Source organism: Labrus bergylta, chromosome 10 (genome assembly GCF_963930695.1).
Source record: "Labrus bergylta chromosome 10, fLabBer1.1, whole genome shotgun sequence".
Lineage (NCBI taxonomy): Eukaryota > Metazoa > Chordata > Actinopteri > Labriformes > Labridae > Labrus > Labrus bergylta.
This window is the reverse complement of record NC_089204.1, coordinates 19962942-19988595: the sequence shown is the minus strand read 5'-3', so window position 1 is coordinate 19988595 and position 25654 is coordinate 19962942. Positions and strand designations below refer to the sequence as shown.

Sequence of the window (25654 nt, the reverse complement as noted above, 5' to 3'; positions counted from 1 at the left end):
ATCTGACGTTTTTTAATGGTTGTTGGTTGCTTATTATCAACCTTGTGTCTCCATTTCATCCCATACACACAGAACTTTACAGGCACACGCTCCTTGATCAACCCAGTCAGGCAGCCAGTTCTGTTCTTTTCCGTTTCCAGTAAGCTGATCCTGCTGGCACAGGCAAGTGGGGAGACTTCCTTTTCTGGAAGGACCTGATGCATCGTGTTAATGATCCTCTCTCTCGCTCTGTCCCTCTATTGGCCTGTCAGAAGGGAAGAGAGTCTCATTTCAAATCACAACGTCTTTGCAGGGAGCAACAGAAGAAACCGTCCAGGGAGCTTAGTCAAGAGAATGTGTGGCTCATGCCCCTGGCTTCTGTCTCAGCCTTACGCTCTTTCTCTCTTTCACTAGAAACACCATTTTCCTTCATTCTTCCGGACTTTCTTTCTATTTGTCCTGCAATTTTTCTTTGTCCTGTCTTTTTCTGTCTCTGTGTCTTCGTGTCCTTCTTTATTTGTGCCATTTTTTTGTGCGTCTCTGTCTCTTTGTCTTTGGAAGAGCGCCTCTAGTCTCCAGCCTAACTCTCTCAGGTAGGCAGCGCCACATCCAAGCCAGGAATACTCTCCTTTAAGTCTACTTCTCTCTATTCTTCCTTCCTTTTTTTCATCATACACATCCACCTCCTCATCTTCCTCCTCCTCTCTCTCTCTCCACTGTCCTCCTGCCTCCACACCCTGCCTCTGAGCGCGCTGGAGAGAGTCGCCAATTGCGCACGGCAGAGGCAAGCAAGTGGGAGTGGACCTCGCCGAGCGTGCTCGCAAGTGTGTGAGAGTGTGTGTTTGTGAATGTGGAGAGGAAGAGGAGAGGAGGAGGAGGAGAGAAAGAAGAGCATCAGCACAGTCCTCCCCAGTCTCTCCTCTCTTTCTTGTTCACGCACATTCCCACTCCGCATGGAACAATCCTTCCTTCAGCGCTTCTAAATGGACATTTCTGTGGCAACGTTTCACCAGTGAAGACAGCCGCTTGCTGCCGCTCTACAAGCGCCTACATGCTGGATTTAAAAACAAAGTGAGGAGAGGAGTGGAACGGGGGGAGAGCTCCGAACATGAGTGAGGAAGCTAAGGAGAAAGCGGGCAGTGGAAAAGGAGCCCATCGCAAGAAGAAAGGCAAAAAGGTAGGAGCGAAGAAAAGCTTTTCTTTGTCTTGGGCTTTTTCCATTTGCTCAATTGTTGCTTTGGCTCGGCATGAAGGTATTTTATGTGTTCAAATTGGAAGTGAAAGGTTTTTGGGTGAGGTGTGATTAATGGGTGAGGTTGACAAATCCATTTCAAAGTGACTGAATGTGTTTGTTTTTTTGTTTTTATTGGTTTTAGCCTTTATTCTAAAAGTCTGATGTATCAGCAGGTTCCTGATGTATATGACTGAGTCGCTTTGTATTGCATGAGCGCCTATTTATTTAAAGAACAGTCCACACACAGTGTTTTTGTTTTCTTTTGACTGTTTCATGAAGTGTTACATTTTTTTCAGTCTTGCGTAAGCCCGCATGTTAAGAAATATTTGCTCCGCCTCACCTGAATTGCTACCAAAGAAATGCCATGCTGTCAGTCACCATTCATTATGAACCCGACGCTGCGACTGGTCGGTCTGGTTGTTTTGCTCTGGATGATTGGCTGGGGGAGCAGTGGTATGTAGAGTGCAGAGAGAGAGAGACAGAGAGAGAGAGAGAGAGAGAGTGTGTATAATGTGAGACAAGGGGATGTCCTCGGGGGTTAGGGTGGGGGCAGCAGAATGCATGCACCACTCAGGCATCTGTTGTGCTGTCAAACTCCTGCACAGCTGTGCGTGTGTGTGTATGTATGTAACATATGCATAACTAAGTTGTTATTATGGCTTTGATTAAAGGTATTTGGAGCCATAGAAACATGTTTTAACTCATGAAGTGGAATGTTTGTGGTGTGTGTGTGTGTGTCTGTGTATGTGCTCACATCTATGTACTTATATATGATTATCAGGTTTTCAGGTATATGGTTGTTTGTTGTGTAATGTCTCTTCTGTGACTCCCATGCTGTTATGTCAGTGGGACTAGCCTTTGATAAATGCATTCTGGTGCTTGGAGCCCCTGGTCATACACAAGCAGTGTCTCAAACTACACACTTTAACACACAGAGTGTTTTTCAGGCCATTTGAGTTTTATGGAGCTACTTCCCAGGTGGCCCTCGAGATCATGGATTTGTAGGACTGGGAAGACCAAAACCAATCAAAGAGGCACAGTTGCAGATAGCTGCTATGGGTTTTACAAGGCTGAGTAAATCTGTTTTTGATAGGGAAATGTGTTCTGTGTTTCCCATTAAATAATTTATGGCTGCTGTGATGAGTGCCAGCCTCAGTGGTAAAGCTGTCAGTCGGATTCCTCGATGACAGTAAGAGACAAGATGTTCAAACTACTAGCTTCAGTAATGAAATGTTGACACAAAGGACTGTCACATTTCTGAGGCTGTAGAAAATGAACACATGTGAGCAAACAGAACCATGTTTCACCTCAAGACCAGACTGATGTTTAGTCAAAAACAACAGTCGAAGAAGTGTTGTTAAAAGACAGGTTGAAAAAATGAGAATCATTTTAAGAGTTGATTTCCTGAAAGATGTCTATAGAGGCAGTCTGCTTGACCTAAAAGTGTATCATGTACAACAATTTGATTTAATCTGATGTGTCTAAATACCGTCCTTGTCAGGTGACTTTGTGTTAAGGTCTATTGGAAGGACGAGTAAAAACCAAACAAACAGATCTTGATTTAAGAGACTGCGATTTGTATTCTGCTTAAAACCAAAAGTCGACTTTGACTTGTTTGAAACAAAATATTTCATTATGTAGATTCAGTTTTTGAGGGTTTTATTGTTGTCAAAGTGTAGAGTTTTTTCTTATTGTATGCAGAGTTATGAGAAGGGATTTGCAAAAGTTTGAATCTATGATGGCAGCTTGTCTAACTTTATGCTACCAAATTATGTAAAAAGAGGCCAACAGTACTATCAGATTTTCAAGGCCAATATTGTCGGTGTTTTTAGTGAATAAAAGAAAAAGAAATCACTATATACTTAACAAATGATTACACTACATACATGTATCCATTTAAGCATTATGTAATATAGAGACTTTCTCCATAACATTCATCAGAAAGGACAGACAGAATGATTCTTTAGCTGTTAGTGTACAGGACTTATAATCGTCCAAATTACTTGTTTCACAAAAAAATCTATTTATGTAAAAAAATTAAGAGAGAAAAAAAGAAAAGATTCCAATGTCATGAAAGTTCAATTGTTCTCAACATCAACTTCATTTCCCACAGGATTTAGATAATAGAGGTTGGGTTAAATTCACCAATAGGATTATCACTGAGGCTCAAAGTTCTCTGTTGATGTATTTTCCCCAACAAGCCTCAGCCCGTTATCTCTCCCACACAAGCTCCAGACGGCAAGCCATGAAACTAAAAACAGCACAAACTAAATGATGCATATTAATGCTTTTTTACATATGGATGTTGTTTGGGTTGTTTGTGTATGTGGCTGGGTCTATGTTCGCTTTTCTCTCTGTGCACATGTGTGTGCTAGATAACTATGCCAGATGTGTTAATGATGGTAGCCATGGCAACTAGTTTCTGTTCTGAGCGAAAGATGTCGAGAGAGAGAGAGAGAGAGAGAGAGAGAGAGAGAGAGAGAGAGAGAGAGAGAGAGAGAGAGAGCGAGAGAGAGAGCGAGAGAGGAGAGAGAGAAAGTGTGCATGTGTGTGGAGAGAGGGGGTGTACTGGTGAACTTGGTGGCCAGAACAGAAATATATTTTTCATGAGGCAGCTGCTGTGACAGGGGAGGGGGGGGGGGGGGGGGGGGGAAGCTCAAGGATACAATCAAGCGTCTTTTGACTCAAGGTCCCAGACTTCTCCCGATTAAGACGTGGGTCATAAATCAACACCAAACATGATGTTGTGTTTGCATGTAAGTGCATATTCATGTCCATCAGTGTGTGTACATGTGTGTGTATTTGGAAGTGCATGACAGTGAGTCTGTGTAGCACTTTGATGTTACTCCAAATGGTCTCAGAGGGGCTTAATGATAAGAATTCGATGTAGTGATAGAGATAATGAGGTTTACATAACACACAGACTCACAAACACTCAGTAACAGTTGCACATAATCCCACCAAACAGGAGCTGCTGTCAAGTCAAAAAATTGTTAAATATACTTGTGTGAGCAAAGAATACCAGCTTTTTACTCGAAACTTGGTTTTCTGTGCTTTAACAGATTTTAATGGAGTTCATTTAGCTGCTTAAATTTGACTTCGAACATTTTTTCTCACACAAAAGAAGACAAAAATATGCCTGCATGATATAAAGACCCCGGGGGGCTCACACTGAAGTACTTGCAGGATCCTAATAACTAAAACTTAGCTCAACAAACTTCAGCTGCATGACTGAGAAAGGCAGAAATGCGTATATGAACAGGAACATAAATATTTTACAATACATTTAACAGACAACTGAGATGAAGGAGTTACTAAGTTACTAATGGATTTGGTGTACACTTGTAAACTTAATTGAAAATATAACTCCGATAACAGACAGAAAAGCATAAATGTTTATTTTTCCCACATATTTGGCTTTTCAATAAATAAATCTCCCTAGCAAAGTAAACATATTGTTACATAAGAGCTGCTTACATATCAATGCTGTAGACTCCAGGTTCATATCTTCCTAAAATAAATCCTCCTTAACTCCGAGATGTGCTGTATGCTTAAACTTGAGATGGTTGTGTAAGGATTGTGTGAGGATTGAGGGTGTTTCTGTCGGAAAGTCCTCAGCAGAGATTTTTGTTTTCTCAATAATGCTGTTTGGTGGAGGCAGCTGGTGAACACACTATCACTGAAACAATAAAACTCTATAATAAACAAGTAACTACTGCTGATAGTATCTCCAAAGGGGCGGCTATGGTTCATTTGGTAGAGTCGTCGCCTCTCAACCAGAAGGTCGAGGGTTCGATGTCCGATGTGTCCTTGGGCAAGACACTTAACCCCGCATTGCTCCCGCTGCTTCGGTGTATGAATGGATTAGTGTTGTACTTACTCTCTGATGTATGTCGCTCTGGATAAAAGCGTCTGCTAAGTGAATTGTAACATTGGAACAAAGAGCCAGTATAGATATGCTGCTGACAGTGCAGAGATCACTCACTTGTTGCTTTTTTCTTTATATGGAGTACAAAAACAGCTGTTGGCCTAAATAATTTCTAAAGTAAGATTAACTACGGCAATATCAGCAGAAATGAAGAAAGACAAATCAAAAGTCTGATGACTTCGGCCCATTTATGCCCATCCCTGCCCATCCTTCCACTTCTTCTTCACTGGACTGTATACATGTCTCTTTTGTTTCGCCTCCGTTGTCTTGCTCATAATGAAACAGCCAGGCAGCAATGCTCGGGCAGCTCTGTTCTTTGTCTTGGATGGAAAAACCCTGCCAGAGACAGAGAGCCCAGCGTCTGGAGGACTGGGGAAATAAGCCGTTCTGTGACAGTGCGTTCAAAGAGAAATGGCACATCACATCCCCCAGATAACAGCAGGCCAGTGGTGAATGTGCTGATGGAAGATGTGTTGTGTGTGTGTGTGTGTGTGAGTGTGTGTTTCTGTGAGTGTACAAGTGGGGAGAGACTCAGAGAGAGCAAACGAAGTGCTGCTTTTGTTTTTCAGATTAGGCTAATGGACTTGGCACAGTGGAAATCCTTAAGAGGGGTTGGTGGTTATGCTGTATGGGCTCTTTGGGAGAGAGGGAAGATATGTGTTTGCTTTAGGGGGGAATTACAGTAAATACAGTATTCTGCTTAATAGTGCTATTTTGAACATCTGTGTTTTAAGTGAAATTTAAGAAAATAATCCCACAGATTCCTGGATTTAATCTTCATTAATCAGAGGAAATGTTGTTTTCTCTGTTTGTTACATTAAAAATGCCTCATTTTGTGCATTTTATACTATAGTCTGGCTTTTGAAAATGAACAAGTACTTGAAGGTTCCACAAACTAATCAGAATTGGAAGACTCAAAGGCTTCCTTTCCATTAGTAGTCTATAAAACATGATTTTAAGTCAATATTATACACATAAAAAGATTTTGCAAATATCAGCACTGGTTAAAATTCAATGTTAAAGTAAATTTAACTCTTCAAAAGTTGTTTTTAAGTAAATGTCAAGCTTGTTCCATGACCTTTTGCAGCAGCACTCACACATAAAACTCCAGAAAAATCAATAGAACCTGAATATTGATGTTGGTATAAGGCCAAAAAAACTCTCAAACCTGTGATTCCCCATCACACCAACCACCTGACTTCCCTCGTTTCTGCTGCCTATCCTGAATGCAGCTCAGAAATTTGACGACTTATATAAAGCGGCACGCACACACACACATGCACATTTGCTGTATCAGATGGACTGTGGAGGTGTGAGTAAGAGCACATGTGTGTTCCCTCAGCAGCTCTATAAATGTATGCATGCATGTGCGTAGGTGGGCGTATTCCTGCCCTCTCTGTGTGGATGTGTGTTTAGGGATGGTAGGCATCTCAGAGCCCAGGCACAGCTGCACGCCCCGGGGAGAGGGCAGAGGGATCAGCCTGTCAGAGTTCCATCACTTGCAGATGAACTGTCTCTGCTCCTCTATTTCCATAGAGGAAGGGAGGGAGAGAGGGAGTGAGGGATGAGGTGAAAAGAAGAAGCGGAGCCAGGGGAGGGAGGGATATGGTGGGGAGAGAAGGAGGTGAAGTAGAAAGGGGCTGAAGACTGAGAAGTGCAGATGAGGTGTGATCTTTGGAGTGACAGAGGAGGGGATGGAAGGAGAGCTGGAAGTGTGAATGAGTGCTTCTTTCTCTGTCACTTTGGAGCTCTCCCTTGATCTCCAAACTGCTGTAGGGGAGGTTTAAGGGGCCAGCAAGCTTCATCAGAGGAGCTTGTCAAATTGTCAAATTTGACAAGGCCCCCCCCACCCACCCACCCCCACACACACACACACACACACACACACACACACACACACACACACACACATTTGTTCTTTAAATTTCAATTTGCGTTCACTAAATCAAAGTATACATTGATTTCTCACACGACACAAGGCATGCTCTTATTGTCACACAACACCAGTATCTCATCCAACAATATCAGAAGGCCATTTTCTAGGTATTCTAAATGCTTTATGAGAGTTTCAATTTGGACAATTTGACTTACATGACCACTTTATACAGCAGGTGGCCAGGTGTGTGGAGGCTTGAAAGTTAGCATTGGTTTAATGCCTCTCCTTATGTCATTTAATTCTGTCGCTTTTGATTTTGTACAACTTTTGTGCAACACCATGATTGCGCTTGGAGAGAGCCTCTCTGAGTGTGTCCTTTATCTCAACATTTGAATGATTAAGATTCATCCTTCTCTTACCTACAGGATAGAGAACAAACCAAATGACGTATTTTTGTCGGCCAACCCAGAAGTAGCATCGCCATGGGGTCTATCGAGAATTCACCTATGGGATTTTTGCATTGGATTTTGGATCATTGCAGAAAACAAGCTCTGTGGCAAACACGTGTTTCTGATGCGTAGACGTTTTGTTCATCTACACAAATGAACACCATTTTTGTGATGTTTGAAGCGTTAATGCAGCTGACAGAAGTAAAACGCTAACGTTATGCTATCGCAAACCACACCACGGTCGGATGATTTTGTTGTCACTACCGTGATGCTTCAGACAGTCTCCGATACACTAATCCGCAGAGCTCAATAAATCAAGCGGCGTTTGTATCTGGCGTGATGGAGTTTAATGTCCCTGACAACCACTGTAGTCGCATTTAGCCACTTATTAGCAACCGGCTTTTTAAGGACGCGTAAAAACTTCAAAATTCACAAGTGGGGGTATTACCTAACGTAGTTTATGTCGTTTAACAAAGCGGCAACATCTCTTTAGCTTGTGTTAACCACAGACCTTATTTCAGGAGTCGAACCACAAACCCATTCAAAATCCCCGTTGACTTTGAGAGGATAGTCCCCTTACTTCCGGGTTTTAGGACTTATTCCTGTGGCGCCCTACGGCTGTCTTTTCCCACATCTCCCCTTCCAGAAAAGCTACAAAGTTTCTCGCCTTCCAACATACAACAAGTTTTACAACTTTTCCAAGCATAACCCGACCTTCCTACATGAACATGCGTCTCACTGCCGGGCTGCTTCCCTTGCTGACTGTCCTGTTACGTGACTGATTTGCTGATGGCAGTCTTGTTTAATCACAACTCAGCTTTCTGTATTCAAACCTGAGGCAGCTGCTGTTGTCATCAGACATGCATTTTTATGCTCCGGCGAGCTTCAGAATAAAAACAAGAATACAGTACTTGCTCACAGAGACTACAGATAGCAGGCTGTTGAACCCGACCCAATCAACAACAAAAAAAGGCTTAATAAGGTCTTGTCACTCTTCGCTCTCTCTATCCATCCCTCCACAAACCTCTCTCCTTGCTTCTTTCATCAACAAAAGCAGGCAATCTGAAGAAATGCCTCTGTGAGTTTTTTATGTTTGGTTGGCGGGGATGAATCGATACCAGTGAGAGCTCAGCGCAATTTAAAATGAGTTTCTCTCCGTGTAAGAAACAGCTCGAGCTACCGTATCAGAGTGTGCCTGTCTCTGAAACACATAATAACCAGGTCTTCATTTAAAAAGGCCGGATCGTACTCTATATCCAGAGTGCTGAATTATGTCCTTACAATCAAAATACATCTAAAAATTTTGATTTTACAAGAAAAAAGTGACTGACTGCTACCAAGAATGAAAGAACTGCTAAAAGAAAGAACAGACATTTCCGTCTTGGTGACCCAGACTGGAGCTGCTTTCAGATGTCTTCAGTGTTATAATGTGTGCCTTCATATCCAGTACACTGGTATTTCTCTCTGCTGGCAGCAACCGTTGCTGCCTTGGACCCCGCAGCCTCTTCCGTTTCCCACAGCCCCGTCCGGAAAAGCTCTTTTACATCTCGCTCTGTTTTGTCCTCTCCATTCCTCCTCTTCTTCTCTTTTCCTCTCTCATCCTTCTTGCAACGAGTCAGTAATGGAAAACTAGAGACAGGAGCAGAGACACAAATAGAGAGTTCCACTGTCAGATTTAGAAAACCCTTTTTATCAAGTTTGGGATCCTCCTTAAGCCTCTCCTGGTTCTGTGTCTCCATGGCAACTGTAGAGCAGCGTAACAAAAGCTACAAAAAGCAATAACAGTGGTTTTTGCTCGCTCTGTTGTCTGCTGACCTTGTTGTGACTGCAGAGTTGTCTCCACTCATTTCTCAATTATTTATCAGTGGTTTTACTACGGCTTGGAGGAATAAGACAAAGAAAACACCCAACAGATTAAAATCTCTAGTTCATTTGTAGTCCTTACTTAAATGAACTGAGTCTCAAAAGCGCTTACTGTTAATTCTTAACAGAAATAGATGTAGGCTGTACATTTTTATTAAGGCCAAAAATATGTAAATAACAGCCATGTTTGATTACTCACAAAGATCACACTATTCCCACTCTAATTCCTGTGATCTGAATTCCTGTTTATCGTGATTGATGTGCATGCTGATTGTGTTTACCCACAATAACTGCACACAGAAAGCTGTGGTGGGTGAAAACAGCCTAGATTTAAGTTTCTGATTTCAGACCAGTGGCCTACAGGGATCCGTGCAATGCCAGGGACAGAAAACCCAGCGCTGTGTTTAATTACAACAACTTGCTCAACACATTTTAATTAACTGCAAAGGAGGAAACCGGGCTGCCTCACTGTGCCTTTTTGTGTCTTATTACGGGGTGTCTACTTTGTCGATCCATGTCAGATGATGTATTATACAGTCAGGGATACATTAACAGTGGTGCCGAGCTAGATGGCTCACCCTGGTACCTGTAGGGGATCAGGATTTTTTTGTTTACAGAACAGGTCAATGAAATGGATAGGGAACTGTGTTACTGGAGGAGATGGTTGTAGTCTTATTTATAAAGGTGTGTTTATTCCCTTCATCTGATCCTTCTACAGAACTAATTCTTTGTTTAGAATACAGAGTATAAGTAGGGATACATCCTGGTGATATGCTACAAAGCGATGAGTTTTTTAATTTGGATGCTAACAAACGGTTTCTCCTAAAAGCACCATTTATTTACTTTGAATTTGTTTTGCTTGTTTTGCTGATATCAAAGGCAGGGCATGGAAAAGGAAGTCATGGATGGAATTCATTTATTGCATAGAACTGCTTGTTACACCAGAAGCCCATAAAGGTTGGCCGTTGCTCCCAGCGGCTCCATCGTCATCAGATGATATTCAGTGGGTTCTGAAATTTGGAAAAGGATAAGCATGACATGGAGTTTTCATATTGTCCCTTGCCTTATTTGCAAGTGGGACAATAGTTGGGAAACAAAACACATTTGGTGTCACTGATCATTTCACAGACAAAAATCGTTTTTGTTATTGGCAAATACATAACCAAACATGATTATTCTCAGGATTTTAATGGTTGATTTTCACATTTCTGTCAGTCTTCAGATAAAGTTTCACATAGTTATGCTTAGCTCATTCATACTTCTTTTTTTTTTTACAGGGGCATCTCTTTCAGCGGGTCTTTTGTAACAGCAACAATAAGATGTTCAGGGCTGTCAGGCAGTAATACCAATTGGGAGAACCATGTTAAACGCTCCCCTTTTTAGATTTCAGTTCAGGGATGGCAGCAGAGTAACACGAGCTTAGGCAACATCACCTGAGCCAGACTGTGCACTCGCACTAGGGGAAGAGGAATGAGAGGAATAAGTAGATAGGAGTCAAGGCAGAGGATGATGATGATGGACAAGAGACAAGAAGAATCACTTTTTTTTTTCAAGAGAGTGAAGCATAGAGAGTCAGAACTCTAAAATGTTGAGCAGAGGAACTAGTGGGACGTGGATGAGTATAAGGATGTATGCGAGTAAACGCTCACATGTGCACCTAAAATAAACCCCTACAGGCATTCAGGAGATCCAGTGACAGCTACAGATTTCTATATCACGTTTTTTATGTAACACAAGGAACCAACTCTTGCTGCTGTAATGAAACTGTGACATTTGTCAGAGTTTTCTCTGTAAGAACAAAACGTGTTAACCTCATTCTTTCTGGAACAGTCTCTGCCTTTCTTTCTCCCTTTCTCTGAGCGGCTGTACTGAGGAGCCGGGCAGATGGGCTATGCTTCATATCGATATTGGTAACTCAATTTGAATCGCAGACAGACCAATATGGTTTGGAGTTTGATGACAATGCATTCTCCTCTGGGAAGGTGTAAAATGTGTCGGCTTCTCCATTTATCACGCCCTCCATTTGCCTGCAGGCCTTTTTTCTTTGTCAGATACTTTGTCTAATGCCCCAACAAATACTTAAATCATTTATGAGGGGACATTTCCAGTCTTTATTACCATGTTGAGAACCTTAAAAGTACCACTTACTGCATCCTCTGCTATCTGGAAACACTCCTTTCATTCTCCACATCATTGCCTTTAATGAGCAGCGGCTACATGTGCTTTGTCATACTTCAAAACACTTGCCTCGCTCAGCAAAACACTTATTCAGATGTTATTGCCTTTCGACGGAAAATCTCCATCTATGAAGTCCACTGTACAAACAACAGAGATGTTATGCCACTGGTCTATCTTTCACTGTTCTGTCAGATTTGGGCAAAGAAAATATTGGGGTTCACCTATGTTTTAGAATGAAGATGTTGTTGTTGACATATTGTAGTTATAGTTGTCAGATGACATCCTTCAATAGAGATTTGATTGAAGATGATATATGCTTTGTTGGTACTATCAAACAGTAATTCCTGAGCAGCTGTGTTGACAGACAGTTGGCAAATCACATTGATGCGTGGGAGTACTCAGCTCTGTCTGTGAAGGTTGACAATCACATTGTCGTGTTTGAAAAGTTTTTGAATTCCCAGACATCACTGCATGACACTGGCATTTTCTCTGGAAGAGTTTTGTTTTTAAAAAGCTCTGTTATCTTTGTCGGAAAGTTTGGAGTGGATGGACATATGTAGTTGACATATGGAAGTTGAAAGTATTGCCTGAGTTCAGAGAGCTATCCCCTGTTGCCATTGTGAAACAAACACTGAGTTTATAGCCTTGCAATAAGCTGCGGCGTGAAAGTAGCATTGCCTGAGGCTTAGATGAGATGTGGATGTTGAATCGAGATAGCATGGTGTATATATATATGTGTGTGTGTTTGTGTGTGTGTGTGTATGAGTTAAGCTTTGCCCTAGTGGCTTTTCAGAAGGCTGATTGGTGTGCATGGGTTTCTTTTAACAGTTACAGGGTGTCTCCTGCCCTGTGGTCAGTGACAATACACACACAATGTGACAACCTCCAGCTGTGAGGTTGTGAGTCTACTAATGAGATACCCTCTGGACATGACTATAGTGTTGTGGATACATGATTGAGCTAGTAATAACAATATATTCAAATGGGCCCTGACACCTCATTCTTTTGAATAACCTACTGCAGATTTGTCATCAAAATCTAATTCTACCTCTTGAAAAATGATAAATAGTCATTTTTAAACTCAAGGCTTTTGGAGAGCTTTGTGGGGGTATTTGGACAGGCCAAGCCAGCTGTTTCCAACCTAGTTCTGAAAGTACAACAAATTAGGATGAAAAAAAAAGGTGGACATTTAACGAAAAAATGTATATATGTTAACGAAATTTAAAAAATAATAATAAAAAGATTAAGTTGGAAAATTTTAGTTACATATTGTAACTCCAGACTGTATGAGTATATGTGCAGCCCTCTAAGGCTATCACTATTGGGTTTATAAACTGAACCGGCGAAGCCTATATGAAATAGAACAGAGACTGGCAGGAAAACTAAAATTATGTTCATAAAAAAAAAGCATTGGGCGTGGCTTATTGAGCCTGAATGAAGTAACCAGGTGACTCTTAATACTCTGAAAGGTTCTGGCCCCAAGCGATCAGGTGGCCCACATCAAAAAGAGAAACGTTTACAGTCTTAATCCTAAACTAGGTTAGCCAGCAACAGGTGGCAGTTGATAATTATACATGTTAAAAACATGTGAGTAGTGTAAACCTCCTCAGTAATCTCTCAGGCAAGAATGTGGCAAAAAAGATTTCAACAAAATGTTGAAATATACGTTTAAAGTTACTGCTTTTAAAACATGCCTTTTGCCTTACAAGTTTAGGTTTTAATCATTTGATTTACATTTTTACACTTTAGAAAACCTCATTATTTTATGTAACCAAGCATTAAAATAGTCTCCTCTCAGTTATCAGGTGGGGGAGTGAAAATGAATTGCTCGGGACTCTGGGTGATTTGAATTAATTAATGTGAGTGGGTAAAAAATGAAAGGAGGGAGGGGGGCATGTGGGCAGTATGGTGGGACAAAGCAGGGAGGATGTGAGGATGATGTCTGGGATGTAGCGAGAGCTGAGGGAGATCTTTCTCCCAGCTGCCTCCTAGAGAGGAAGGCTGAGTCTTCTTCACCCACTTGTGACATGAATAAATCACTGCTAAGATCTCAGCGCTGTCTCGTCCAACATGGACCAGTATGCTTTCATAGTTATAGCTCATCCCAGATGGCCTAGTTTACTCACTGAGGATAAACCAAGCTATAATTTACCAGCTGGGAACTCTTTATGATTGCTTCATCCATCATCAATTACACAGCACAACGGAAGTCAAACACTTCTTAAGCAATAAGAGGAAATGTAACAATGTGCACAGCCCCAGTAATGAATATAACCTCTAGGAACGACAGAAAACTATATTCAAAAGAAAGATGGATGAAGCTGACAAATATAAACACATGGATTTAATGTTGGGGATGCATTTGGTCACTATATTACCACAGATGTATCCTGAGTCTTCTAACATTAAACAAAAAAAAAAAAATCACTGCCCTCTTTAATACAGTCGCAGAGGAGGCTGTTATATAAAAGTGAGTGGGAAGATGAACATGAGTGCCAAAAAACAAATTTGAGTCAAAATTAGTAAATGATGTGGTCTTGTCAGCTCTGTACAGTACTGGACCACCATGCACACATTAACGGAGTTGTAAAGGAACAAAGAGAAACCATTTCCTCCCTCAGTGTCATTAAACAATGGAGACATCCTCCTCGCTGGTCCGGAGAGGAATTGAGTGGTTCAGAAAAGATCTATGTTTCACCATGGCTGTGATTGATAATGTTTTTCATCATGGCTTTTGTGTGTCTGTTTGTGTCTTGTTTTTTAATTTATTTAACAGAAGCATGAGAGAAGCGCAGAAACAAAGACAGAGACAGGATGTACAATCGCACAGTTGAGTGCCACATATAAAATATCTGAAACCCACAGATGAACAACATCCTTGAAATACACCGGTCAGGCTGTGTATTATCATGTTGCTCATCCCTCATCTCAAACCTCTTGAGCCCTTTGGAACATATGATTGTCTTTTGATCATTGACCACAGCTATGCAATCTCCTTGACATTGCTTTTTGTCATTCTGTCATAAAGAGTTTGTTGAGTACTCAAGTGAAGAAACAAATCACTTTGGTTATGTTGACAATCTTTGTAAATTGTCCAGGCCAACTTTGTCCAATTGCATACGTCTTTAGGATCTGCTAAATGATATTGAAATGTCATACTTAACACGTGACAGTAACATGCAAAAGATCTTCTGTTTTTTCCTTTTTAAGCATATGTATATGTGTGTGTGTGTGTGTGTGTCTGTGTGTGGGTGTGTGTGTGTGTGTGTGTCTGTGTGTGTGTGTCTGTGTGTGGGTGTGTGTGCGCGCGCTCAGTCATGAACTTGTCTTAATTATCTCTCTGCTTTTTGACTCCATCCCTAGATGTAAAACATCAAGTTTAAGACATCCTGTTAAGGGCGCTGTCTTCTGAAGCCTCTGAAGGGGTTCCCTTGTGACCTACTTTAGTCATCCTGATGTCCAAAAGTTAAACAAAGTATCACTTGCCATAAAAAGAAAGGCCAGAAAGCTGCACATTTTAATTATCTATATACCGTCTATCAGGTGAACTCTAAGATATTCAGTCCTTCATATTAATACCTGTTACAAGGCTGCAGTGCTGAACATTAATTTGATCTTAATCTGCTGTTTAACTCATAATCTGGTAATAAATTCAATAACTTGAAAACCCAGATAGTTTTCTAATTAGTGTCATTTTCCTAATGGCCCTGCACCCGGTTGCCAGTGTATGCTAAAACTTCTAATACGTTTCAGAGAAAATATTCCCTGAACTAAAACTGTCAGCTAATTGTCTGCTTTACCAGCACAGTCACAGTTAGAATGGGATAAAGACAGCATTAGTATTGACTCTACATAGGCCTGTGACTGGGTAATGTGCTGAGAGCTGAAGAGATGTGGCTGACAGTGCTTTGGATGGAGGAAAATGTAGTTAACGTGACATCTGCTCCGCTTGTGTAATCAGCAGCTAACTTGGTTTACACTCCAGAGCGGTTTGACTGTTTGGGTCGGATAAATCACAGCAAATAAGAAGCAAAAAGGCATTTGGGGCCAAGACAGAGAGATGCCCTTTTTGGTAGCTCTCTTGAATGAAATACCCATCTGACTTTGTAGTTAGATTAGCTCTTTTGAAGAGGGTTTTAGATGAAACTCAGAGGGGATTTTCTCCTGTGTCATCTGGGATGAGATTGGATATGAGGAATGAAGTTTTACAGTTGGGCTTTACCTTATTCTTCCATCTATAATACCAGCTAATTGGAGCTGTCAAGCTGCAATAATCTGTATTAGACAGCACCATTCAAAAAGGCACCTCACAACCTCAACATTTCAAAGGGAAATGTTGAGGAAGTGAGTGAGTGTTAGTGTCAGGAAGAGAAAAAATGCATGCAGTTAAAGAGTGAATAGGCTAAACCAAACCCATTGGGTTGTCTCACAGAAAATGTAATGAGGTAGATTGGTTATTCAACACTTCTCATCTGCCTTTACTTTGGACACTTCTGAAGGCCTTAAAAATGAACTTAAGGCTTTTGGTTCATTAACAGCTTATGCCTCCAGGCATGCATATTTGCATTTTCTGTGATGTTATTGTCGTCTACATAGCCATAACAAGTGGGAGAACACATATGTACACTATGAACTCAAACAAACGATAGAACCATCATTTTAATCACTGTGGCCATTTCAGACCCCACTCTTGGCTTTTACTGTATTTAGTATGTTTCTGAAAGTCAATATGGAGCCACTAGTAAGAAGAACCTAGACAAACTTAGTCCAAAGGACATGGGACTAAGCATATCAAGAAGGGAATGTCACTGTGTCCATCTCCCAACCTCTCAAGGGAGAAAGAAATGCATTGTGGGCACTGTAACAAGTGAAGCTTAGTTTTCTCTGGGATCACAGAGTTTGTCACTGGGAAGGTTGTTTCGAAGGTAGTTATGTTTATTTCCACTTGGTTACAAGGATGCAGTCAAAACATTAAAAATAAAATCTATAACTTTCATTCTCTGCTTCATTAACGCTAACTCTATTCATCCACTCAAAGTGTTTTCTGTACCATTGCTGCTCTCTTTGTCACTCGTTGAGACTGCAAGGAATGGTCATATTTACATTGGCAACCAACAAATACTACTCATTCTGACTTTGGGTAGAAGATGTTTTAAAGTGTTTATTTTTAATGAGCGACAACCTCTTGTTCCAGAATAAAACCAATGCATTGGTAATTAAATAACATTAAGCCTTTAATGTATGCATAAATAAGGACATGGCCACTGTGAATGATAGGTGAGTGTGGTTAGCTGTCTGGTTGGTGTCTGCTAATGGTTTTTCAGTCTCTCCTCCCAAAATTGCCATGTTCGTATCCAAAAAAAACAAGATGAACACTGCCAAACTTAAAGCTTTGAAACCTTAGTCCAAAAACAAATGGGTGAAATCACAGTGTCTATGTCTGTTTCTTGTACAGTGCATTTGAACAACAAAATCTGTATAGTCTCACTTCCTGACCCTTTCCGTCAATCAATTTATCCATCTATCCATCGTCCATTTTCGTCTGCCTTGAAAACCAAAGAAACCTTTCACCTTCAGGCTTTCACACCCTCTGGCTCAGTGCAAGAAAACATCTGACCTCCTTTCTCCTCACACCCGCTGCCTCTCTTTTTCTCTCACTGTCTTCTTTCTTCTCTCTTCAGTTTCCTCCCTCCTCCTTTTCTCACAGCTGCCTCAGAGTGACGGAAAGGAACTGTGAAAACCTGAAGGAGGGTAAAATTTCGACTAGGAACACACACACACACACGCACACACACAGACTCTGATTCAACTTCAAAGCTCCTGTCACTCCCTTTCTAATGACAAGCCAGATCACTGGGCGGCCTGGAAAAAGGTAAAAAAGTGAGAAGTGAGAGAGTTAGAGGCTGGAGAGAGAGTACGAGGTTGGAAACAGAATGTAAAACAGAAAGATTGCTGTTGAAATTTTCTGTTTGTGTCTGGGCATCACTATGTGTGAATGTGCACGTGTGTGTTATGAGGAGTTATTTCTCTATTCTCTGTCTTGGCAATACCAGCAGCCTCTCAGCCTAGCATGTGGCATCTGGAAGCTGCCTGAAAGCCCACTCTAACAAGGCCTCCAGAGAGTGTGTTTGTATGTGATTTGGGAAAATATCTGTCCATCTGGGCTGCAAGTGTGCAAATGTTTCTACTGTTTGGTTACCGTATGTTGGTTTTAAAATACAGCAGATACAGGGAATAGAGTTTTCTGGGAAACACCCCTCTTACTCTCTCTATCTGTCTGTGCTCCTGTCTGAGCTGCTCAGCTCCTCTGTCACCATTTCTCTGCAGGGGTCATTCCAGTTAAACTTTATCATCTGTTCCCAGTTGCCAAAATCGAATGTGTAGGTACACTGCTCTCATAACAGTAAATGGCAACAATAAATTAAGCTCTAAACCAAACAAATGAGCCACTGCTACAAAATGAGGTATAAAAATGCAGCGTCAGCATCACAGACTGTTAGCTTAAAAAATAATAACGCTGCATATTTTAATCTTGTGCATTGTCATTTAAACCATCGCCTGGTGCCGTGTTGCTGCATACTCGCAAATACTTGACAGCGTTTCTCACTTTTATGACTGCGAAGTTTAGCAAACACAATCTTTGTGTGTTTATTGCATTTTTATAGATTGTCTTTTTTGGAATCATTACAGTATCTTTATAGGAGCTGTAACATTTATAAGAAAAGAGTCCTCACCATACTGTTTAGATCCTGTTTTGGAACTGAAGAAAATTTTAAAAAATCTAATTTATTTTTTCAGCTGTGGCCAAAACGTGCATAAACCAGCAATAATATGAAGCATCCTTTTAAGGGGAATCTGTGTGGCTTAATAATGGATTAAAATGACTGGCAGCACAGCCCTAATGTAGTTAAATATGCCAGACGCAGCTGTGTCTGACATATTTTCTCTGTCTGGCTTTAGGCTTGTATACAAGTCGAGCAGTGGAAATGCATCAGGTGTGCACAGAGAAGGCCCATTCTTCATTTGAATCAAATAAACAACACTATGATTCCAGGGGGCGTTATAACATCTGCATAGAAGTCTGAGGTGCCAGTAGCATGACACATGTTTTTTTCTTCCCCTGTGATCTGAATGTTCCTGTCCTTGTTTCCATGGAGACCAAAAGAGGAATGGAGAATCCTGAAGCCCTTCTGTGACCACTGGCTTTGTCGCTCATGCTGCCAGCCACCGCCACTTACCTTTAATAGCCTTCACAGCTGGATGCTTTGCTAAGGCACAATTTCTTGACATTGCCAATTAGAGAGAGCAGGTGGTTGTTCCAGTTCCAGACCACATCCTGTGCCCTAACTCATATATTTAAAGCATCTGAAATATTAAATATAACACCCTTACTCAGGCAAATGATTTGTCACTTTCAGACAACTTCCAGTGTGTTGCTTTGAGATTTGAAGTCAGCTCTGCAATTAGTCCATTATTCAATTGGAAGTGCCCACCAGCAGGCACAGCTCAGTGCTGCTGTACACCCAACCCTTATTTTAATCTGAGATATGACAGTAATACAACATCTCCATCCCTTCGTTCTTTTTTTTTTACAGAAAAACAATGGTCAGCATGACCCACTTTTGTGTCTGTGGGTTGTGTCCTCCTTTTGCATGTGAGGCTCATTTGTTGATCTCCTAACTAGATTAGCTCTTGTCTGATTAAGCGGCTATAACCCCTGCTGCCACTTGCAGATGACCTGGGTTGGGCTCGGATTTATGCACACTCATTGTCCTGTACTCAGTCAGTTCATGGCCCTCGATGGACTTCACCTTTTTGCACCTTGTGCACTTGCGGACAATGTCAGGGCAGGATTAACTGAAGATGCTGAAGGGGTGAGTTTAAAAGTACAGCAACAAAGACTTGGATGTTGTTAACATGTCAATGTATGAATATTAAAAATGGTAAATTAAATGACTTACTCCCACAAAATCGCTTATGCTATCCTAACAGAGATGTGGTTTTGCTGAGTAATTTGAACACATTGGTAATATATTTACCTTTTTTTGGATACATTTTCATGGATTTTAGTAAAAATTGATGACAAGAAGCCATGTGACTGTTTTTTTGTCACTTCTTGTTAGTCAAAGAAGCTCTTTAAGATAGAGCTATCACATTTTAGAATAGATTTTTAATTAAATTGAAGCTGTCCTATCATCCTGGCCTGAATGATTGTTAAGTCAGTACAATAGCTTATTGGCTCCCTTGTCAAGTATGTCAATAAGCTTGATTATTGACATACTTTTGTTTAAGCATATTAATAGAAAAATCATCATCCATAACATCAGCATCAACATAAAAAATGTCATAGACAAGTCCAAAACCTTCAGACTTCTAAAATAAAAGGATAAAAACGGAATGGGGAAACCATATCTGTTGTGTTTGGTAATTTTAGAGTTTTATTTTTTAAATCTTTCTTTTTACGCTATACTTATATCCAGGTGTGTCCAGGTTTTAACAAAAACATATAAAAGAAAAAACATTTGGGCAAGAAAAATGCCTGTTTTATTAACTGCATTATTAATAGCTATTTTAAATATTTTAGGATTTTAACATCAAGTCTAATGTGTTAATGTCTGGAAGGTGAATGTAAAGAAAGTATGTAACTGTTGAAAGTACGATATTAAACCAGTAGATTTGTTTCCTGTTTAAGAAAGCTGATGTTACCTTAGGCTGCAAGTACTATAATGAAACAATTAGCCAGTTTAGTAGTCCTCATACAGTTTCTGTACTTCACTATTCTCCCTAATTGGTGTGTTCATTTGGACTTAATTCAACATTTTCAAGCTAATTTTGACATTTTGTATTGTATTGACCTTTAAGGCATAGATTTCTAGAGGATCCCAGCCCAAGGGACTCCCTTTTGACCCCCCCACCTTTTCATTGTGGTCCCTGGCTAAGCAACAACGACAGGTTGAACTCTAAGGACGAGAAGGTGAGGACAGGATTTGAAGACGTGGAGGAAGGCGAGTCACAGTGGGGTGCTAATACAGAAAGATACATGCATGGTCGAACAAATTTTGCCTCCATGTACTGAAGTTGGGGTGACAGCCATCGAGTGGGGACTATATGGTGGGGACTAGGCACAATGGGCCGAGGGAGAACTGTGTTGTCTGTATGTCTCTGTATGGCTTTTTCAGCAACACTCCCTACGCTATCCAATCACTCAGTCGGTCTGATGGAGTGACATTTTTGTACATGTCCACCCATGTGGTACTTGGGCCCCAGCTGTCAAGACAGAAGTAGAAAGGGGTTTGAGTGTGGTGAAATGAGTAGAAGAGAGAGAGAGAGAGAGGAGTGTTGGAAGTCGCTTATCAGACTTGGCATGATCTCGAGGCTTTGTGGCTTATGGGGGCGAACATTGATAAGTTCTCTCTCTTCCTTTCTTGCTCGGTCTGTGTGCCTTATTGCTTTCAGTGATAGAGTGAACGATAGCCCCCCCTGTGATGTTGGCAGCATGAGACTTATCTCGCAAAATGACATTATGGTTTTGTTTTCCGAGCTTACTAAGATGAGATAAATGATGCTTTCAGTTACACATTTATGAAACCGCATCAGTGCATTGAATATAGATGAGTTTCTGGTCAGAAAAGAGCATAGGAGTACTCTAAGTGGTTGTACCAGCAATCCAGTAAGTGTTGGTGAATACGGGATGCTTCATCAAGGGTTTTACTGCTGTTTTTAGCCAAAGATTTCAATCCACTGACCATATTCACACAGTGGCCATTTGTTTCTGACGTAATGCTCTGAGTGAGAAGCTCAAGTGTTGTTATAAAATTATACTGAAGTGTTTAAGGTTTGAAGTCATATACACTTTCAAAATCTGACAACTTTTCACTGCTTAGCTAAGCAGCCAAAAAGACTATAAACAGTGACATTCCCAAGTGAAATCTGGCCACTTTTCAATTCACTATAACATATTTGACAGCTTTGATGGTCAAACTTCAGACGACGTTATCATGTTATCAGCCGCTGGTTAAGCTAATATTACAATCTGGAAGTGCAGACAAAAAATGTAAATGACTTTATTTCTTGCTAACATAACTGTAACTAGGAGGCGGTTGAATCTTGCTGTCCCATGTTAACTTAAAGGTTATCAAATGTGTTGTCTGAACTTGTAATATGGCCCATTTTTCCTCCATGAAACCTTCATTGCTCCATAGGGAAATAATGAATTTGTCTTGCACCAAGAGACGAAACATAAAACACAAGTGGCAAAATACATCAACAACCATACAGGACAGCACATAAAACTAAAAGTAAATTACAATGACTATGACTGTCTTTTCAGTTGCTCATTAATCAAGAAGAGATTAATTGATCGCAATTTGTTGTACTCCAGACATGTATTCAAACTTACAGCAAGGTTCAACATTACAACAGCATCTTACAACCCTGAGCTTGAGGTCAGAGCAATGGATACCAGGTGAATATAGTGAATTGAATGTAGGATTTTCATTATGTAGAAAAACACTAAATTACCCTTACCCTTGGGGGAAAGTCTTCAGCTTTGTAGTTTTCAGTGTGAGGTCTTGACATTTAGACTACCTCTCTCTTGCCCTACACTTCTCCTCCAAGGAGCCAAACCATCCAGTGAGTATGTGTGTGTAAGGGTTATTCTGCAGGGTGATCATTGCTAAGGCGTGAGAAAGACGAGGTTATTGGATGCGCGTGACCCAGACCTCGTGTGTATGTACAGTATGTATAATTACACATGCGGTTGATAGAGTTTGCTGCTAAGCTATCAGCAAATCTGTGCAAACATAATTAGCTGGTTAGCATCCAATTAAAACTTTATTTTATCTTTATCCGTCACCTTCTCATTCTTTCTCATTTTAAGGTGGCATGTAGGATGGCATTGCGACCTTTTAGCAACACTAATGTGAAAAATGGATTAAGCCAACCGTAGTAGTGCTTCGTATCCATTACCAGGAGTCCACAGCTCACACCGGCTGTCTGGATGGTTGGTAATTCTGGCTGACACTGTGCCTCTCCCTTCCAGCGACTGAAAAATGAAGCCTGCATGTGATCAAACGTCCTAGCTGTAACTGTGACTGGGCCAGAGGTAACTACTGGAAATCTCAGGCTTCTTTCCAGTTGGTCGGTTTTATTCCTTCATGTGTATATTATAAAAGTATCAGGTTGTATCAGGAAGTATCGCTGCACAATGAGAGAAGTGGAAATTGAAATGTTGAAAAAACTGATCTGGCTGAATACAATCCCTTTGGAGGCAGACTAGTTGCAAACCTGTCTGCTCCAATAAGTTGATATTCCACTTTTTAGGCATGATTAACAGCCATCAACATAATTGTGATAGTTTGAGAAACCGATAGGTTGCAGGTATTTATAAGTCACCTTACTACTAAAGATACCATTATAAATAGATAAAGGTGAATTGATCTGACAGTAGTTCCGTTGGCTTTATTTTCTTTAGCTTGGCTCCCGTATGTATCTTTATATTGTCAAATCACTTGGCAATAAAACTTAAGTGTCTTGGCACACACAACTTTTTAAATAAACATGCATCTATTACCAAATAATTTTTTTTTTTACTGATTGGTGTTTAAATCATAATGTGCGTGCTGTAATATAAAAAACTTCAGAGTATGGTAAATATCTCCAGGCTCACAAAAAAATCATACTGTAAATACTCAGCTGGCAGTTGACCTTCTCTTCTAAGAAGACGGGCAATAGCTTGTGAGTGTGTTGGTGCATTTAAATGTAGTTGTGTGTACCTTGGTTTGTGTGTGTACTTTCACAAAAGCACAGGAGTTGGGGATTTTCTGTGTTTGGCAGTGCTCTCCAGGTGGTTGCTTTGTGTTTTTTCGTGCATGTTTGTGTGTGTGTGTGTGTGTGTGTGTGTGTGTGTGTGTGCGTGTGTGCGATGATACTTTGATATGTGGCTGGTGTACTGCCTGAGAGTGAGCGAGGCTCCCTAGGCACAGCTCTTCTTGGCACATCGCTATGATCCCATCATGATGGGGAAACTTGACACTAGGGAGGATATTCCACTGGCCAGCAGCTCCGGGAGAGTAACAAGGCTGCACAAACACGTAGCTCCTGCAATTCCTGTAACAGAGTCTGGTGGTGAGGTTATGACTGCACACACACTCTGGGATTTACACTCTCCTGCACTTAGCAGTTGCACACAGAAAGTCATGTGAAGTACAGACTCCTAATTGTAGTGTACAAAAATTCATTTATACACCTAAAACCCAGACTCATTTATATTTATATATATATATATATATATACACATCCATAGACACACCTCTGACCAGGATTGTACTAATGAACACTCTGATTGCTGAGCAGACATTGGGTTGATTGGCACAGAGAAAGCATTACACCAGCACATTCAGGCATATGGCATGTGGACCCACTGATGGGCACACACATATGGTGCTGGTGGCTTCTGCTGCTTCGCATGGGAGGAAAGCACTGAGCTCGCCTTTGATCAGACTCCAAATCTCAGAGCACGGCACACAAAGTACAGCCTAAAAATCTCTAACTGTTTGGGTTGCATCATTTTGTCTCATTATTAAAGGAAACCTACTGTAGGGCCTCTTGCAGATCTTTCAATACATTCAGTACAATAAAAATCAACAAAATTCTGCAGTTTTTCACAGTTCAATTCAATTAACATCAATGAAATTAAATTTCATGGGCTGTCCATTGGAGTCTATTCTTATTGGCTAACTTATACACTTGTTAGAGCAAGTGTTTGCCTTGTTAGAGCTTCCCACCTGGTATAGACCCCAAAAAGGCTTCCATCTGGAAATTCTGTTTTATGAATGCACAAATGTAAGTTAAAGTTTAATTCTGTTCATTTCCTGAACCCCCTCTATCTTTACGTAATGTTACCTCAACCATGTACAAAGAAGTTAACACATTTAACAACAAAGCTAACACCAGACCTGGGGCATGACCCCGACTAAGGAATGACATAGTCCAACCTCACTATGTCCCACCTGTGGGACATCAATGTGTGTGCAGATTCAACCACCACAGCAGCCACAATCTACGGATCTGTCAGACCACCGACAAAGAAACAATGATTTTTCGAACATACGCATCTACAAATTTCTGATGTCTTATGCGCTATTCTTTTGTGTTGTTTTGTTTGTTTTGTTTTGTCTTGTTGGGGAAAAAAAAAAAAGTTTGAAATAAAGACTTCAATCAAATCAAAACCAATCAATACTGTCTTTTGACTTACCATTTGAAGATTTACTGTACTCTCGGGATCAAAACATTCAACAAAAACTGTCCTGCTGCATCAGCAAGGGTCCATGATCCAAATCCTAAAAAAGATTTAATCCAAACACATTACATCCATGAAGATCCACGTTTTGCATCAAATTTGCCACAGATATATTTTCTGTAATGATATACAGAAAATACGATACTACAATAGATCAAAATGCCGGCCTGACGCTGACCTTTTGACTGATACCTCAATTGGCCAATTAGGACCTTCCATTCACTGTTCCCAGCCTTAAAATAGCCAAGAGCCTTTATTAAAAGGAGATGGCGTCCTCTGTTCTATTCCAGCCAATTGCACGCGACTGTGTCGATGACTGATGGTTCTTGTAGCCAATAAAGTTCTGCACAAGTGGATATGCTGCTCGGGGGAATTTCTTAATACACTTTTAGGATATTGATTAGAAGTACAATATATTTTCAGAATTGTATTAAACATCTTAATAAGTTGATATCAATACTAAGATAGGCTATGAGTTGTGATTTATTTTGAGAAAACAGACAAATCATTGTAAAATTAGACCTTGAGCTACCCCATACAGCTGGATGGAAATTATCCATTTTTCCATACGCCGTGTTCGACTGTTGGATTGGCAGTTGTCAAAAATGCGACTATATGAGGTCACTCCTTAATAGAACCACACATTTTTGTAAGAATAACAATGAAGAATCTGCCTCCCTTTTAAATGAGTTCAAACACGACCCATCCCATTTCTCTCGCTTTTGTACGACATATTGCCTACATTTTAAAGCTGCTCGGTTATATGTGCCTTGGTGAAATGACTTATTGAAGAACTATATGCTGATATAAAGTAGCCTGTGAATAGGAAAAAGGAAAAAACTGGGTT

General features: G+C 40.6%; 1 protein-coding gene across 1 annotated transcript in view; it reads left to right on the top strand.

The window, feature by feature from the left end:
* The first annotated feature begins 316 nt into the window (after positions 1-316).
* LOC109987898 (ankyrin-3-like) overlaps positions 317-25654 on the top strand; it is a 130509-nt gene continuing 105171 nt past the window's right edge. The window contains exon 1 of the mRNA XM_065959612.1: positions 317-1156. Within this exon, the coding sequence (XP_065815684.1) occupies positions 1088-1156 (69 nt within the window). The 5' untranslated portion in view covers positions 317-1087. The remainder of the gene's footprint in view (positions 1157-25654) is intronic.